The following is a 17,190-nucleotide window of genomic DNA, read 5'->3' as shown; positions in this document are numbered from 1 at the left end:
TGAATGTTTAAACTATGTGCTGGATGCATTGCTCACGTTTCTGTGCAGTTGCTGGAGCGTGACCAGACCCCAGCGCTAAATCCAGCCTTCCCTTTTGCCCCCTCCCCAAACGCAGTGTAGTTCATTGGTGTGTTTGCCTGGCCGTCCTGCTATCTGGGGGGGGGGGGGGGGGGGACTGCGTGCTTTCCCTCTGACGGTGTGTGTCGGATGCCCTCCGGTGTGCAGAACTCCGCCAGCTTCCCAGTCTGACACTGTGCACAGCAGCGAGCTGCCCGCGTACCGACAGAGCTCCACCACAGCAGCACTCCGAAACGCCAGCATGCGCCTGGTAATTCATTTCGCTTTCTCTTCCTTTACCTTAGCATTGTGTCATTTCTTTTTTTTAAAAAAAGCTATATTTTATATAGACATTTATAGAGAGAGAGAGAGAGAGAGGGCTATGCTTGAATTCAGGGTTTCACTGCACGCTTGTGTAACTCGGTGAGGGGCAGCGAGTGCCGCCGCTCCAAAGTGCAGCTTCTCGGGTGGAGCAGCCCGCTGAGCCCGGGCGGTAGCCGCTGGCACTGTCCACACCTCTTTCCTCTACACCCCCCTCCCTCCCCGGCAGTGTGTCCCCGGATCTCCGAGTGTCGCTTAGCTCTGTCTCTGCTACACTCCGGGCAACACTGACCTGCCTGGGGCTCGCTCAGCTGCCCGCCTGTGGAGTGAATGTGAATGATTAGAACGGAGCCGCTAGTTTCATTTCCCGAACTGTACCTATCGTTTCACCCGGCGGGGGGGCTCCTCGTGTCCGAATTCAATTGAAATCCAGGATGATACCCCCCCCCCCCCCCCCCCACTCTGTCTCAAAGATCAGTGACTATGTTCTGATTATCGTCATTGTATTCAAATGGAACACCCCTAGCTGTTTTACTAACAAACCCATTTCGTGTGGAAACCACTATCTTTTTTTTTAATGGCAACGACCAAATTTGACCAACGAATTTTCAGCACTGCCCAAGTTAAACTCGAGCTGACCTCTTCACAGGTTGTCAGTCTCCAACCCAAGTCTCTTGAACCAAAAGATGCTCCACAGGTTGCGTGACTTGATCCGAAAAGCCTATCCCTGACTCCCCATCTCTCACCTATCCGAGGGTGAAGGGCGATAGAATCGAAGGGCAGCGACTCGGGGAACTCTTGAATGGGAACGCGGGGTATTTTGGGGTTGTTGAGCCAGCTACCATCGCGTACAATACCCGTGAATGATCTCTCCAGGATCAACCTGTCCCTTCAAGAATTCACTTGTTGAAGTTGTGACGCTTCGAGTTCCCAGTGAGAGTTGTAGGTATTTTGTAATCAACATAATCAGAGCTGTAATGACACACTAATGGGACTTGAACCCAAGCCTGCTGGCTCAGAGGCAGGGACACTACTGTTGCACCAATTCAGCCTCTCTGGTGACTGTCTATTCGTGCATGTTTATTTAACAAACCAGCTTGGCTAATGATAAACAGTGTGTCCTTGTTTGGCCCTGCTTAGTTTAATATCTTAGATTACACCCTAAAATGTTGCCTTGGTTGTGATCATATTGACTCCAAAGAAATCCTACGCATGCCCCTACCACCTTGCGAAGGTGAATAGTCATCGCATAAATAACTAAACAAACTTATCAGCCATGATGGAATCACGGAGCAGACTTGATGGGCTGAATGGCCTAATTTCTGCTTCTCTGTCTTTTGATCTTATGATCTAACTAAGAGTGTGGAATTGCCAGAAAAATGCAGCAAAGAGCATGTATAAGCCATACAGTGAGCTACACCACTCACTATCTCTCCACCCTTCAGGCACTCTGCCTGTATTCCTGATGAAGGGCTTTTGCCCGAAACGTCAATTTTCCTGCTCCTCGGATGCTGCCTGAACTGCTGTGCTTTTCCAGCACCACTCTACACCATAAAATGTGAGTGCATCACCACCATTATCCTGACCACAGCATAGATGAATATTATAACTGAGCCTTTTGCAGTGCAGAATTTGATCAACATTGGCGTTATGATGTGTGGCCCACACCAGACAGTGGCTGGATGTCTGTATTTTAACATTTGGTCTCTGGGTAAGCTATCAATCGTTACTTAAGTTATATCTGCCATCAAAACATTGGAATGTCCCACTGTGATGTTTAAACATTTCAGGCTGCGCAGTTTGTTTAATTCTGCCCCTGTGCAAGACATTCTTCTCTCTTCTCTCCCTGTGGCTAGGGGCACATAAAGCAGAAAAAGCATGTGTGCATGTTTGTTTCCATAGCTTGATATTCCTGTCACCAGAGGCTGCAACTTCAGAGATGCCACTCTACATCAAGCATGGCTGACCAGGAGACATTCCTACTCTTATTGCCTGAAAAAAAAGCTTACAAGCCTCCACCGCAGACACACAGTTGACCATCAGCTTCTGAAGTGGGACTTAGAGCTTCAGGTTTAGATGCAGGGGAATGACCACTACACCACAAGACACTGTGATAGGCTTTAGCAAAGAAATATGCTTGGCCTGAGGCTTACTGTGCTTCTAGGTGCCTAAAGCGCAAAAAAAAACAGACCTACCTCTCTTTAATCTTTTCCTTTTGTGGGTAAATGTGGAGTTGTTAATTTTGGAATGGAGAACAAAAGAACTGAGTATTATTTAAATGGAGAAAAACAGCAGAAAGCAGCAACACAATGGGACGTGGAGGTAATTGCACATGAAACACAGAACGTCAGCACATAGGTGCAGTAAGTAATCAGGAAGGCTAATGGAATGAAGATCTTTATTTCAAGGGGGTTGGAGTATGAGAGTAGGGAAGTCTGAACTGTACAAGGTGCTGGTGGGAATACATCTGGATTACTGTGTGCAGTTTTGGTCCCCTTTGTTTAAGGCAAGATATTATTTAATTGGAGGCAGTTCAGAGAAGGTTCGCTAAGATGATCCCCAATATGGAGGCATTGTCTTCGGAATAAAGGTTGAACAAGTTGGGACTCTATTCATTGGAGTTTAGAAGAATGAGAAGTGATTTTTTTTTAAACATATAGGATTCTTAAGGAGTTTGACAGGATAAATGCAGAGAGGATGTTTCCCCTCACACGAGAGCCAATGAGCAGAGGGCAAAGTCATAGAGTCATGGAGATGTACAGCACGGAAACAGACCCTTCGGTCTAACTCATCCATGCTGACCAGATATCCCAACCTAATGTATTCCTATTTGCCAGCACTTGGCTCATATCACTCTAAAACCTTCCTGTTCATATACCCATCCAGGTGCCTTTTAAAAGTTGCAATTGTACCAGCCTCCACCACTTCCTCTGGCAGCTCATTCCATATACACACCATCCTCCTTGAGGAAGCTGCCCCTTAGGTCCCTTTTATATCTTTCCCTTAAACGTATGCCCTCTAGTTTTGGAACCTCCCTCCCCCCCCCCCCCCCCCCCCCCGGTAAAAGACTTTGTCTATTTATCCTATCCATGCCCCTCATGATTTTATAAACCCCTATGAGGTCACCCCTCAACCTTTGACGCTCCAGAAATAAAAGAGCACTAGCCTATTCAGCCTCTCCCTACAGCTCAAATCCTCCAACCCTGGCAACATCCTTGTAAATCTTTTCTGAATCCTTTCAAGTTTCACAACATCAGAAGGAGACCAGAACTGCACGCAATATTCTGAAAGTGGCCTAACCAACGGCCTGTCCAGCCGCAACATGACCTTCCAACTCCTATACTCAGTGGTCTGACCAATAAAGGAAAGCATACCAAACACCTTCTTCACTATCCTATCTACCTGCAACTCCACTTTCAAGGAGCTATGAATCTGCATTCCAAGGTCTCTTCATTCAGCAACATGCCCAAGGACCTTGCCGTAAAGTGTATAAGTCCTGCTAAGGTTTGCTTTCCCAAAATGCAGCACCTCACATTTATCTAAATTAAACTCCATCTGCACTCCTCAGTCCATTGGCTCATCTGATCAAGATCCTGTTGTAACCTGAGGTAATCTTCTTTGCTGTCCACTACACCTCCAATTTTGGTGTCTGAATAAAGTCTCAGAATACAGGGTGCGAATTTAAGATTGAGATGAGGAAGAATTTCTACTCAGAGGGTTGAGAATCTTTCAATGCCCTTGCCACAGAGTGCTATGGAGGCAGTGTCCTTGTATATATTTAAGGATATTTGCTTGATCTGGAGTTTGTACATGTTTTATGATTTTATTTAGATTCCCTAATTGTTAGATGATTCGGCAAAGTGGAGACTGTTGTAGCATTGGGTGGTGTGATTATTTAATATTATGTCAGTTCACGTCTAGGAACCAAATTTATAAAGATAAGCTAACCCAGAGTGATGGCTGCCATACATGAATGTTTTTGAACAGCCACTAATCTTTGTCCAGTTTGGTCCTCCACATAAAATGTTCATAATTTCAACCAAATTGGAAATATCACTTGTGCACTGAGCATATTAAAGGTTTGGAACTAGATTAACATTTAGGTGTCATGAATAAAAGATGAAAAATCTACATTTAAAAACAATTTAAAAATGAGGTTTCCACAAGATACTATGGATTTGCTGATGGTAGATTAATGATGTGTTATCTCTTTAGACTGGTTGATGATGTGATGGTGGGTAATTTATCACATGAGGTTGCAGCATAATCTGGTGGACGTGCTGAATTCTTTGCCTTCTTCAGAAATTGATTGGGCATCTTTGTGATATTTAACGTGGTATGGATAATGCTATAAAAACAATGATTATTCAGAAAACTGGAACCCCAAATGCATGCTGACAGTATAATCTGACTGTTGCAACAAAATTTAACCTTGCTAAGCACTATTCAGTTGAGTATATTGGTTGATGTAGGAATTGGAGTTCCCTCTGCTACAATCAAATGTGCTCTTCTAGGAAGTGTGTAAAGACATGTTGTTAAGTGTAGTAAAGCATTTTTCACTCTGTCTGAGCATTTCCGGACATACTTAATGCAGATATTGGAAGCTTATTTGGTGAAGGTTTTCATTGCTAGCACAAATATCATTAGTCAGTTAATATGCAATATTTTCATTTGGATTTAAATTTTGTAAGGCTAATGAAATATGAACTGCAAAAAATTCTCATATATTAATATTTTAATTTGATCAAAATTTATATTTATTATTTTCCAATGCAGTGCAGTTTAGCTGAGCTGAATCTCATTTTAATGTAATCTTGCACAAAAATGCCAAAGGTTATAAAATAGTTTGTACCCTTGTTTTCTGGTTGGTGTTACTTTAAATTTTTTTATGATATCTCATTTTATTCAAATTGTGTCAAGATGCAAATTGACAATTTTATAACTTCATTTTACATGTATTCTAATTGTGCCAAATGACTCTCATAATTTAAACTATTACATTTTAGAATTTGCTATAATTGCGTTCGCCTGATTAGCTGTTTATCAGAACTGTATTTCTATTCACCTTCTTGAATAATAATTCTTTTTTTTAATGTCTTTCAAATTATTTTTATCCTTGTTGTATTGTAGGTTAGTGAAATTTGACTGTAAAGATTGTCTTTCCTATATTATTATGATTGTTTTCACCAGTTATTTAAAAGAAAATAATAATCCTCCTTTTATTCAGCTGCCATCCATGATTCCTGGTTTAAAGAAGAGATGTGTTTTAAGGTTTTTTGCCAAGATAGCAGTTGATTAGCAGCTCAGGGGTATATCCAACAGGCCTGAAAGAGTTCACAGTGTTCCTCTTTGAGGAAGCATACAGTCTCTGTTTTGAACCTGTTGTTATAGGAGGGCAGAAATCATTGCAACAAGAAAATCCTGAATCTGAATAACCAGTGGAACAGTCCATTGCTGCATGAATAAGCTGTGCTGTGATTCCCTGTTCATGCTTACAAACAGTGCTAACATTTCACATCTTGAATGCCAAGAGATTGGCCATTGTTTTAATTCTTCTTGTTTATAGATTTTTTAATAATGGTGAAGGTCAGAAATATTTGTCCTATTCTAATTTTAAAACATCTGGTTCTAAGAACTTATTTTCTTCAAATTAGTTTCCTATATTCATGCAATGAAATAAGATTAACATCCATTGTTAGGCTAGAATTGTTAAGTCTTTTGGGATCTCGTATTATTGGAGTATAGTTTATTAGTTCTGATCTTTTTCAGCCCTTTTATCAAGTACCCCCTATTTGCCATGTCTTCTGTTATTCTGAATTTATCTGGTATTGATGTAGTACATTATCCCTGACAGAGGGCATCCAACGAATGGTACCAACATTCCATATATACTATCTTGAGAACTGTGAATGGGGGAAAGCAGTAGACTAGAAAGCAGGAGTGAAATGGACTTATTTACATGTGTCTGAACAGGAATGGTTTTGATCTCAATCTGACTTCAACCACAGAAATTGCATATCTTTGCTTCCCAGAACCAGAATAAACAACATTGTGCTATTTACAGCTCATTTTAAATGCAGGGCAGGTAGACATCAAGCATGCAATTGATGAATCAATGGGCAAAAGACCAAGAAATATAAGAAATAATAATTGAATGAATATTTTTGAGTCCATCTTGTGTTTGAGATAAACTGCATGCAAAATGTCTTTCTGCATTGATCTATGAATGTACTTTCAAATTCATGTGTTTGATAATGGTAGACAAGTCTTCCTCGCTGGAAAAATGTAAGTACTAATACGTCATTGGGCAAAAAAACCTTTAATAGTAAACTTCATTCCAGAAAGTGTGATGCGGAGAGTTCCATACACTTATAGGCTAGTGAACAATTCAGATGCTGGAAGCATGTAGTAAGTATGCTGAAATGTGTGAGCTAAAGATCTCAGATAATTACCAGCAATTGTATTTCTTTATGGGCTTATGTTGTTTCAAGTAATTTTAGGCGAATATGATAAGTAGTTTTTTAAAATTTAATCTGTTTTGGTAAGTATGTTCTGATAGAATTATGTAACCAACATTTCATATGAACACTACTGTGTTTCTCCTACTATCTGGAACATGAGGCACCAAGAAACTGGTTTAGTTTTTGCATGCATTTAATGAACAGAGTGAATGTTTTTGAGAATTCAATTAAATTCTTAATGTTCCTCAGCAGATAATTTTGAAGTGGATAATCCAATTCATGGGCTAAATTTACTTTGTGGTTTCGGAAATATTTGGAGCTTGTTGATGTTATGCTTGAGGAGGAGAATCTTGTCTGCATTTTGGATTGCAACACTAGATTTCAAACTAGAAGAGAAGCCAAAATCTGGTAACTGAATTTCCCTAGACTTCTGTTACTGCATGACAATTCTGCCCATCAAGCCTGCTACCTTAACTCAAAAACCTCTCATTGCTCTTATATGTCTATTCAGTTAAGATACTGTGCTACACTCTGTGAGAGGAAGTTATTGTAACATAATACCTAATTTTCCCCAAGGAATTTGATTATGCAAATGATTTGTTTCGACTAGTGTGGCATGTGAAGAATACCATTTCTTGAAGTAACTTCAATTGGATCTAATCAACATTCCCAAATGAGATACATAGTGTATATTTAATTTCTTGTGATCTGAATTTATTGTAATAGCATCTCAATTATAAAAAAAACTTAAGCCTTTGAAAAAAATTGAATATTGTGAAATGTGGCACAATATGCTACTTATTTTAAAACATCTGAAGATACACATTTTTGATAGAGGCTTACCCTGGGTATATTCGTTAATGATTCCAGGTTAAAGCTATATCATTGCAGAAAATCCCACTGAAAGGTTCTTTTTATTTTGAGTCAGCTATCGATTGCCTTTGAAGTACAAAAATAACAGCATGTTTCACATAATCTTCATGTAAATAAGAGGAACTCAGTTATATTCGAATTTTAGGAACATTTTGGGGAAGAACAGTTACTGAGTATAAAAGTGATGTGACTAATATACATTGAGCTCCTATAGCACTGAACCTCTGAGCACATTACGTAGGCTGTTGATACCTACTCAATAATTGTTACAGCGATCTTGCTATCATTTGACAGAATGTTGGTATTGGATAGTAAAGGCACTGAGAGCACATCTGTCATGTATGAAGCTCATAAAAATCTTGACAACATGCCAATGAAGGCTGAGCACTCCAATGCCTTTACAGAGCCTGAACAGTGCTCCAGATGCTTAATATTCATCCCTCCTGTTGCATCTTTGTTCTTAAAAAGTGCTGCTCTGGGAATTTCATCAGCAGCTGTTTGTTAGCATTTACTTTACTGCTTCCTGGCTGCATTGATGTTTTGGGGCAGAGGGAAGTTAACTAAAATGTGTTCAAACTGTACCTTATTCAAAATCTCTGTCAAGTCACCCAAGAAACTGTGCTGCTAATAATACATAGCGTACTGGATCTTCTTCAGATTTGCAGGTTCTGAACAGAAAGTGGAGCAAAGATAGCATTTAAGACCGATGTTTACATTTTAAGGGATCACATAATTCTGCACTCATGGCATTATATACATTTTAAAGGGCCAAATGAAATCTATTCGCAAAGATCCTGATTCCTTGAAGCGTTCAGCATATTCATTTTGGCCAACTGGAGCCGATGATGAATATATTTAGGCACGATAGTGCTAAGGTACTGTTTAAACTTTTTCTGGCACATAATTACAGTGAATCATGTTGGCTTTCAGCATAGAGCGAAATTCTTCAGTAGACTGAAAGCTTTTAATGAAAGCATGTTGCTAAGTTCAACATTTGTAAGCATTTTGTTCCAAATCGAGGAACTCAATATTTGCGTGGGAAGAATTTCCCACTCTTTACTTAATGAGATTGTATTGTTCCATTAACTAGGATGTGACGCATTTGTTTATCTGGAAGAGTATTTTAATATTCACCCATCTTTCTCTTCTTTCATTAAAGTATGATTTATCCATCTCTTTATGGTTAATGGCTTAACTGGCACTGGCCATTCTTTGGGAGCTGACTTAAATGTCTATTATCACAATGCTGGATCCCTGGCTTGATTTTTCCTCCTTAACTTAGGGACATTGAGAGAAGTTAGTTAATTAAGCACAGAAGGTTGTCGAACTGCAAAGCTTGTTAAACTCATCATGGGACCATCTCCTCAGCTATTAGGCTGGATCTTACACAAAGGAATATTGACCTGTCAGCAATATTTGAAAGTGGATTCAAAACCTAAATGGTCAGGTGGCAGGATCAGACAGTGGGATAGAGGATGTTAATGGTAGTGGCCAATTACTAGGACAGTAGCTGGCCTCTCTGCACTACTGTTCTTGCCAGAGGACAAGAAGCACAGTCGCATTGATGGTGCTAATAGTAGAAGTAACCACTGCAAAGGATGTTGAGAAAAGAAGAGGATGTTTCAAAATAGTCCAGCCTTGAAGGAGCAGGGATGTTTGGGATTAGTAAGTAGGTCTTGGTGATCAGATGGGCAAATCTTCCAGTGACAGCGTCGACTTTGGAGGGGTACCATTCCCATCTAGGGACCTTGCCATGAACTTTGGAGTGAACATAAAGGATGTTCTTATTTCCCCACCATGACTTGTTCTCCACACATCCTTCACCAAGAACAAGCTGGGTGGCCATCTCACCATATCTGGGCAATCTCCCTAAGCACTGGATGACAGTTGAAATGCTGGTGAGGTGGAAAATAACTGTTAATTGGCAAATTTGTTACTTTAATTGGCTGCTGCCATTCTCATAATCAATAATCTCCTGTGGTGAAGGTAAGTTGTGGGTCTTCTTTCATGACTCTTTGTCACTCCGTTATGTCCACTTCCACCTCTTAACCCATCTCTAAAGGGCTGATAAAGTTTAGTCCATTGAATGGTCTCTGACTGCTGTGGGATTGCATTAGTGAGTCCAAGCTCCCTGTGATTTCAAATGGATGTCCAGCCTTTTTGTAACGTTCAAGTAAACTTTCAGAAGCGTAACCTGACTTGTAATTGCTTTTACCTGCTGCATAGACACGTGCCTCCACTCATTGTCAAAAGCTGTAGACTATCACATCTGAATTCATTTCTACTTGGTGAGTAAATGACTTTATTTTGCCAAGGTGAACAGTAAGTAAGAAAGTAATTTAATGTAATTATCCATTCACAATAGCTATCCTCTCATCAGATTCAGTTTCTCTCCATGTAAAGGAAGATTTTATTTAGCAAGGGGTATGACAGTGATATGAATCACATAATTTGCTGGCATTAGCAATAATATAAAAGAATTGGCATAAAAGGCATAAAATTAGTCTGAAATAATAACTAGATCTTGCTTCTTTCCCCCAAAAAGCTGTTTCTTTTTATTCCAGCAGGGGCATTTCAGCACATTTTTATGAAGTCCTCTGAGCAATAACTTCAACATTGCTATAGCAAACAGTGTTACAGTTTAGAAACTATATACTGTATATGTTTAAACGTAACCAGCAACACAGGTTGAAGCTGTCCTGAGCAAGTTATCTCAAAAATAAGACAGTGAAGCGATGGGAATGGGGGAACCAGGATTTCTTCTCTCCACGCCACTGGAAGTACTGTGGGTTGTTTTCATGTAGAAAACAACAGTTAAACAATACCTTTTCCTAAAAGATGGTTATGCAACACAGATTTGTTTTTTACATTCAAGCGCTCACACTTTGCCTTTTATTTTCGTGGCATTTTCTGAAATTGGGTCTACTTGGAAGACTATTTGGAAGGTATTGAATAATAGATGTTGAAATGGATTAATTCACTGTGGGCAGGACTGTGAACCGATTTGTAAATAATGTAATCACTTTGCATTTTGACACTGGGTGCATTGACTGCTGATGCCAATGTCAAAGAGGCTGTTGAGGAAACTAATTTGTTAGCAGTAATAGTTTTTAATCTGGTAACAGTCTCGTGCAGAGTTCAAGAGGTACAAAACAAAAAGCTCTTACTCCTTGTGACATTTGAAAAATTGGGTTTTGAGCAAATACTCAATTTTCCATTCACTTGATTGTAAAAATAACACTGCATATTGTAGAATATTCTTGCACTTCACACTCAACGTGTTGATACTTTGGCATCGCTTTAATGCCACTTTCCATCCTATCTGGCACTGTGGCTAGATTGGTTGATGATTTGGTGATGTTGGAGTCATTGTACTGACAGCATGAGAGGGGCTGAAGTGATTTTTAAATAAGAACAAGGAAATTTCAAGGGAGACAACAAAGGAGGTAAGGCAGGGTGACGAGTCTTTACTATCTCCATGTGCATCTGAAATTGAAAGCAAATGCAAGTGAGGCAGGAGTAGGTGGCCACTTAAAAGTAATCTGACAAATAGCAGGACAAGGATACAGGACTAGATTGGTTCATTCAAATAGGACTGGAGCTGCATTATGACAAGAGTGAGTTGGTGAAAAGCAGATTTGGAAAGAGATGGAGGGCATGTAATAGGTGTGAAGTAGTTGGGAAAGTTTGAGGAACGAGAAAAGAGGGTTAGAAGGATGGTTTTGGGGGTAGTGGAGAGCGTTTCTGCCAAAATCCTCAATTTGAAGTTTGAAGCTGATGTTTCATCACATCATTTCATCCCCCACCCACCAAAAAACAAAGAGAAAGAAACAGGGAGAAAAACAGAAGAAAAATCAGAGTAAGAAATGGCAACATGGAGAGAATAGGATTAATTAACAGAGATGACAAGTTGAGTCACAGAGGTGGAAAACATGGGCTGTATTTATTTTTGGCTGAGAACCTTGACTCCAGTGAAGCACTGAATATTCGGATTTTCTTGGGTAAACCCTAAATTGATATTGAAGTAATTTTCCTCTTCACTTAGAGTCAGTGTGGGTAGGCACAGAGAGCAGAGAAATGTAAGATTTCTCTCTATACCCCCGACATCACCGAGATTGTTGGTTGCCCTGAGGATTTGTGTCATAGCCTTCTGTTGCACCAGAGAGAAATGAGATGTCATAGCAGAGCTGGAGATCTGGGATCCATGACAGGGTGTCAGTGCTGATGTGGAGCTAATCCTGGAAATGAATTTCCTTCCTGAAAAGTGACAGTTGGAGATCACCTCATCATGCAGCAGAGGTGCTTCCTCATTCAGTTTCATCTCTGTCTCCACCCCCAGTTCAGCCTCTTATCTCTCGCTCTTTATGGATCTCCTTCCAGGATCTCTCAATCAAAAAGGCCCACACCTGCCTGGAAGGCCAGGTTATAGAAACCACAGCAGACGCCCCACAATCACTGAGACTCTTGCAGATAGGTGATGATGGACACTAACAGCTTCAGGGCTGGAAAGATTATGTGAATGTATGTCTATAGATGTCTAATGGCAGATGTCAGAAAAGCAAACACTTGCAGACAAGGAAGTGTGTGAGTGGAAGGCCTTCCTATTAAGGTACCTGACTGGCTAGCTGTGAGTTGGCCTGGTGGCCACATGGCTGGAATCAGTGGTGTTCTGTGGCTGAGAGAATGCAGTGGTGGAGATGAAACACAGTTCAGGTCATGTCTATCAGTGAATGAAGCTGTCTAGCCAATTTTGACAAATTTGCCCGGTGACCCTGTGAGGTGCAGTAATGTTCAGCTCTTTTTACGATAAAACTAAGATCCACGTACAAACCTTGAAGTGAAGAACCTGAAGTGAAGAAGTTTGAAGCCACACTGAATTTGGTGACTGATGGCAGGGCATGGTGACCAGTGCTACAAAGTCCAATGTCTTTGGTGATGAGATCATACATGTGAGTGACCAACATTCTAGAGAGCCTTCTGGGTAGACGGCTGCCCAATTGTCCTTGGCATCATTGCATCTTGCTTTGTCAACTCACAATGTCGAGGTGCTGGCCGTATTCAATACATAGATTCTGCATTGCTATTTTCTGTACCACTTGTAACATCAAAGGTACTCCCTTCCAAGTTTCTGAATTACCTTTTGTCCCACTGACCCGTTTTATGTTGGAATGACACCTGGTATTACTATGACTGGCTCCCCAATCTTGAACCGTCTGTCACTTTCTCAAAATGTAGCAAACCTGTCTGTCCTCATTGCAGTTGTGAATGGCCCACCTGTGTCCTTAGAGTGTGACCCCTGGTTCTGGACTCTTGATCATAGGGAACATCCTGCCTGTGTTTACCCTGTCTAGTCCTGTTAGACCTTTATAGGTTTCTTTGAGATCCCATCTCATTCTTCTGAACACACTTGAATATAGTCCTAATCAATCTGGTGTCTCTTCATATGCTCATCCTACATTCCAGGAATCAGACTGATACACCTTGGTTACATTTCCTCCACAGCCCGAAAATCCTTCCTTGGGTAATGAGACCAAAACTGCACACACTCCTCCAGGTGTGGTCTCACTAAGACCCTATACAAGTACAACAAGTCATTCCTGCTCCTGCACTTCCATCCCATCCTTTTGCTATGAAGTCCAACCTTCCATTTGCTATTCACTTGCCCTACTTACTTTCAGCAAGTGGTATGCAAAGATACCCATGTCATGTTGCACCTCTGTTTTTCCCCTCCTCCCCCACCTTTCAATCTATTGCCAGTCAGATAATAATCCACCTTCCTGTTTTTGTTATGACAATTTCATTAATGTTATGTTAATTAGAATGCATGTTCCTAAAGAAAGTGGTCAGATTACACACATTTATTGCTTCCTCTTATTTCCCTTGTTATTTGTTTATTAGTCACTGATAGCTAATTTTATTCACTGTTGGTTTTCACCCTGGTTCAATGATATTTCAGGCAATACGTTTTGTCTAGTTAATATTTGTGTATTGCTTTGGGATGAATATATTATTTGAGCATAGAGGTAAGCTTTACATGTAAAAGCACTGATTGACATACTAAATGTCAGACAATTGTTTATAGAGTAGATCTATTCTTGCTCTACTATATTTATGTCTGCTTTAATTTTAATTTTATTGTAACATTATTTGTCTATACTTGATTCATTATGGAATACTTATTGAGTCAGCTCTCTGATTTTATTTGAAAGTCCTCAGTCCAAAATTTAGATGATACTTCAGAAATCTCTGCTCAAAATTGTATGCATTACCTGAATTATTGATGTAAAACCTGCTGGGATAAAATCTTTGCTTGATTTGCAGCATTTAAATCTTTTTTCCTCAGTGCTTTTGGAATATTTTGCTTTGTTCTGTTGATTTGGATCCATGAGTGTAGAATATAAATGGGAATCATGGTACAGCATTTTGCCTTGTGCTTGGCATTGTTTTATTAAAAGAGCTCTTTATTTGTTACTACTTTGAAATAAGTGTACATTTTCCTACAATAAATAGTTTGTCAGAACAGATGCCTGGAGAAATGTGTCAGAAGTTATTTTGAAATATGTCAAAGGATATCATCACTGATTACAGAGCTGTAGTGCAATACAAGTTTCTATTCAATAAACTAGAAAAGCTCAGTAGATTAAATTTTCAGTCAGATGCAGAAAATGAAGTTGCAGCCATTTATTTTTGTTTTGATGTGTTATTGTACACACTATATAAATTGTGACCTTTTGGTTTGGTCTTGTACACACTGGTAATGTTTGGAGGCAAATGATGGAATTATGATTGCTCATGCTCTGTCTTGCACCGTTCTGAAATTACTCATGCATGTTTCAGAAAGAAACCAAGGCAGGATTTTCATTAGTTTGGAGTCATTTAAAAATGACAAGTCTGGCAAGTTTGAGGCAGGATAAGGGTGCTTTCCTACACATAACAACACCATCTTCCCTTGCAAAGCAGGGTGGACATTCAAATTCCCGCCTTTCCCAACCTCTGCAATCTTTCTGGAGTAGGACTCTTTCTGTAAGAATATATCATTCATAACATTTCACAGGAGACTCGAACCATGGAGGATCACTACACCTAAATGCGTATCCAATTTCAAGAACGATATCAGGCACCTGGAGACATTTGGTTGACAGGCCAGTTGGTGTAGCTCAGGAGAAGCAGTTACAGTAGTTTTCATTGTCTCTGAGCTATAATTGTTTGCTTTGATAGTTGAGCCCATTATTAGTGATTTCTAGTCATTCAAGGGAATTGGGCATCACTGGCGAGGCCAGCATTTATTGCTCATCACTAATTGCCGAAAAGGAAATTAAGAGTCAGTGGCAATACTGTAGGTCTGGAGTCACATGTAGCTCAGACCAGGTAAGGATGGCAGATTTCCTTCCTTACGGGGCATTAGTGGATCAGATTTTTTTATGACAGTTGACAGTGATGTCATCATTAGGCCAGCATTTCTCCCAGTTTATTTATTGAATTCAAATCTTACCATCTGCCATGGTGGGATTTGAACCCATATCCCCAGAGCATTGCCATTGTCTGGATTAATTGGGCAGTAACATTGCCATTTTGCAACTGCCTCTTGCTCAGCTCCTGAGGTCGGTTCATGGTGAACAGTGCGTGAGTGACTGTGGGAGGTAGGGAGAAGTAAGAAGATGAGTGGGAGAGTGTGGGCAGTGAGTTGAGGGTTTGAGGGCTTGACACTCATCACTGCAGTTGGTCTAATGTCCCAGTAAAGGAGGTGGGTATTTTAGCTTTCTGACTCCACTGTCCTGTCCACCACCTTTTGTTGTCTTGGATCTGCCTCTGAAGGTTGTGGGCCCAACTCAATTCTGTCCCCACCACCACAAAGCAAGATAAGGTTTCTGACTCAACATATCAACCCTCTCTGTGGAAGTCCAGCTGCAAATCTTGTATCTGTACATCAGCCTTCAGTTGAAATGTTTGTTTGGCTGAAGGTTGTGAATTTTGATTTGAATATTTCATTTGTGTAAGTGTATAGCTTAAGAAAATTGGAATGTATTGTACCATTGATAACTCTGGCTTCTTCATGCCACTGTGATTATGCGTAATTTATTTGTTAGATAATTGGAAGTGGATAAGTGGTTCATCATGAACATTATTTGAAGATAGAATGATTTTGTATCTACTGTGATCATTCATGAAATACTGAACACAATACACTTCATAAAACCTGCATATCTTTAAACGACAGCCTTCAGGGATAACTGACAATTGCTATTTTTTTATTGGAAGATGGGATAATTGTCACTGCTGTCAAGATTTGTGAACTGGAACTTGAGCAGCAACAGTAGAGTTGCATATGACAGCTTTTCTGTAGTTGTTTTCTGTGCATTGTACTCGACTACTTACCATCTGGTAACAAGCAGTTTGTTTCATTGCTTTTACCATGCTTCATAATTGAATTTCTCCACTTTTTATAATTGTGTCCCTGTAGATATTACTTCTGGCTGAAATCTAATTTTTCTTTTGAAAAAGATGAACAGACTTTCTACAGGTTCTGCTCCCAGTATTGTACAGGAATTGCTACTTCATGACAGGAGTGTCATGTGACAAAGTGCATCATGGCAAGGCATGTTTATCTCTGGATAGTGTTTCCTTAATAAATAACAAAGGAAAGCTTTTTGCCTGCTAACAAAAGCAGTTTGCATTTTTTAATATTTCTTTAAATTAGCAAAATGTCACAAGGTACTTTATGAGAGTGTTGTCAGATGCAAAATTGATACCAATGCACATAAGTACATTTTAGGACTGGTGACCAAAGAGACCAGATTATTTGGCCTTTCCCTTTAAAACCAACAAGCCCAATGGAAAGAAGCAGAAACCAACAAGATTTACACATTGTAATTCTGGCCTGCACAGTGGGTGGATAATTATGTGTTATTTTGTGTTATTTACTCCTTGCAGCCAAGCATCTATCTGGAGTGATAGCTTGTAAAATTGCCCCTTTGATGTTTTACATCGGGAAATATCATTTACAGGCAGGTACCTTAAATAGGCAAAGCATGAGGTCTATGATTGGTTTCTTTTCATCTTCAAAAAATGTCCATATTAGACAATAAATTAATTTTATACTTTTTACTATTTTAAAAAAAAATTATATTTATTTACCTATTTATCTACATTTGAAATGCTTGAAGATTTTTTTCTTGGAGTTGACAAAATATCTAACTTTTTCACAGGGAAGTACTTCAGAAAAGCTTTGGACAAATTGTGTCAAAGATTGCCAAATTAACTTTCAAAAACTGAGCTGAGATTCTTCCGAGGTCTGTCATTAAAACGTTGGCCAAGAATGTGAAATTCCAAAATTCCACTTTTCTGAGGCTTTTTGGAGCAAATCAATGACCTTTAAGAATTTTAACTTCATGATTCTGGGGATTTGACATCATCATTTGCTAACTTTTGAAGGTTATTTGAAGAGGTTTGAAATACATCTGGATTAAACCATCAATTT

General features: G+C 39.7%; 1 protein-coding gene across 1 annotated transcript in view; it reads left to right on the top strand.

Annotated features, from left to right (window-relative positions):
* The first annotated feature begins 269 nt into the window (after nt 1–269).
* schip1 (schwannomin interacting protein 1) overlaps nt 270–17,190 on the top strand; it is an 842,409-nt gene continuing 825,488 nt past the window's right edge. The window contains exon 1 of the mRNA XM_043702129.2: nt 270–328. Coding sequence (XP_043558064.1) covers nt 320–328 — 9 coding nt within the window. The 5' untranslated portion in view covers nt 270–319. The remainder of the gene's footprint in view (nt 329–17,190) is intronic.

This window comes from Chiloscyllium plagiosum, unplaced genomic scaffold, assembly GCF_037043375.1.
Source record: "Chiloscyllium plagiosum isolate Xiang-an unplaced genomic scaffold, Cpla_swu_hap1 HiC_scaffold_13, whole genome shotgun sequence".
Classification (NCBI taxonomy): Eukaryota; Metazoa; Chordata; class Chondrichthyes; order Orectolobiformes; family Hemiscylliidae; genus Chiloscyllium; species Chiloscyllium plagiosum.
Note: the sequence above shows the minus strand (reverse complement) of the source record. Positions and strands in the feature narration are given on the sequence as shown.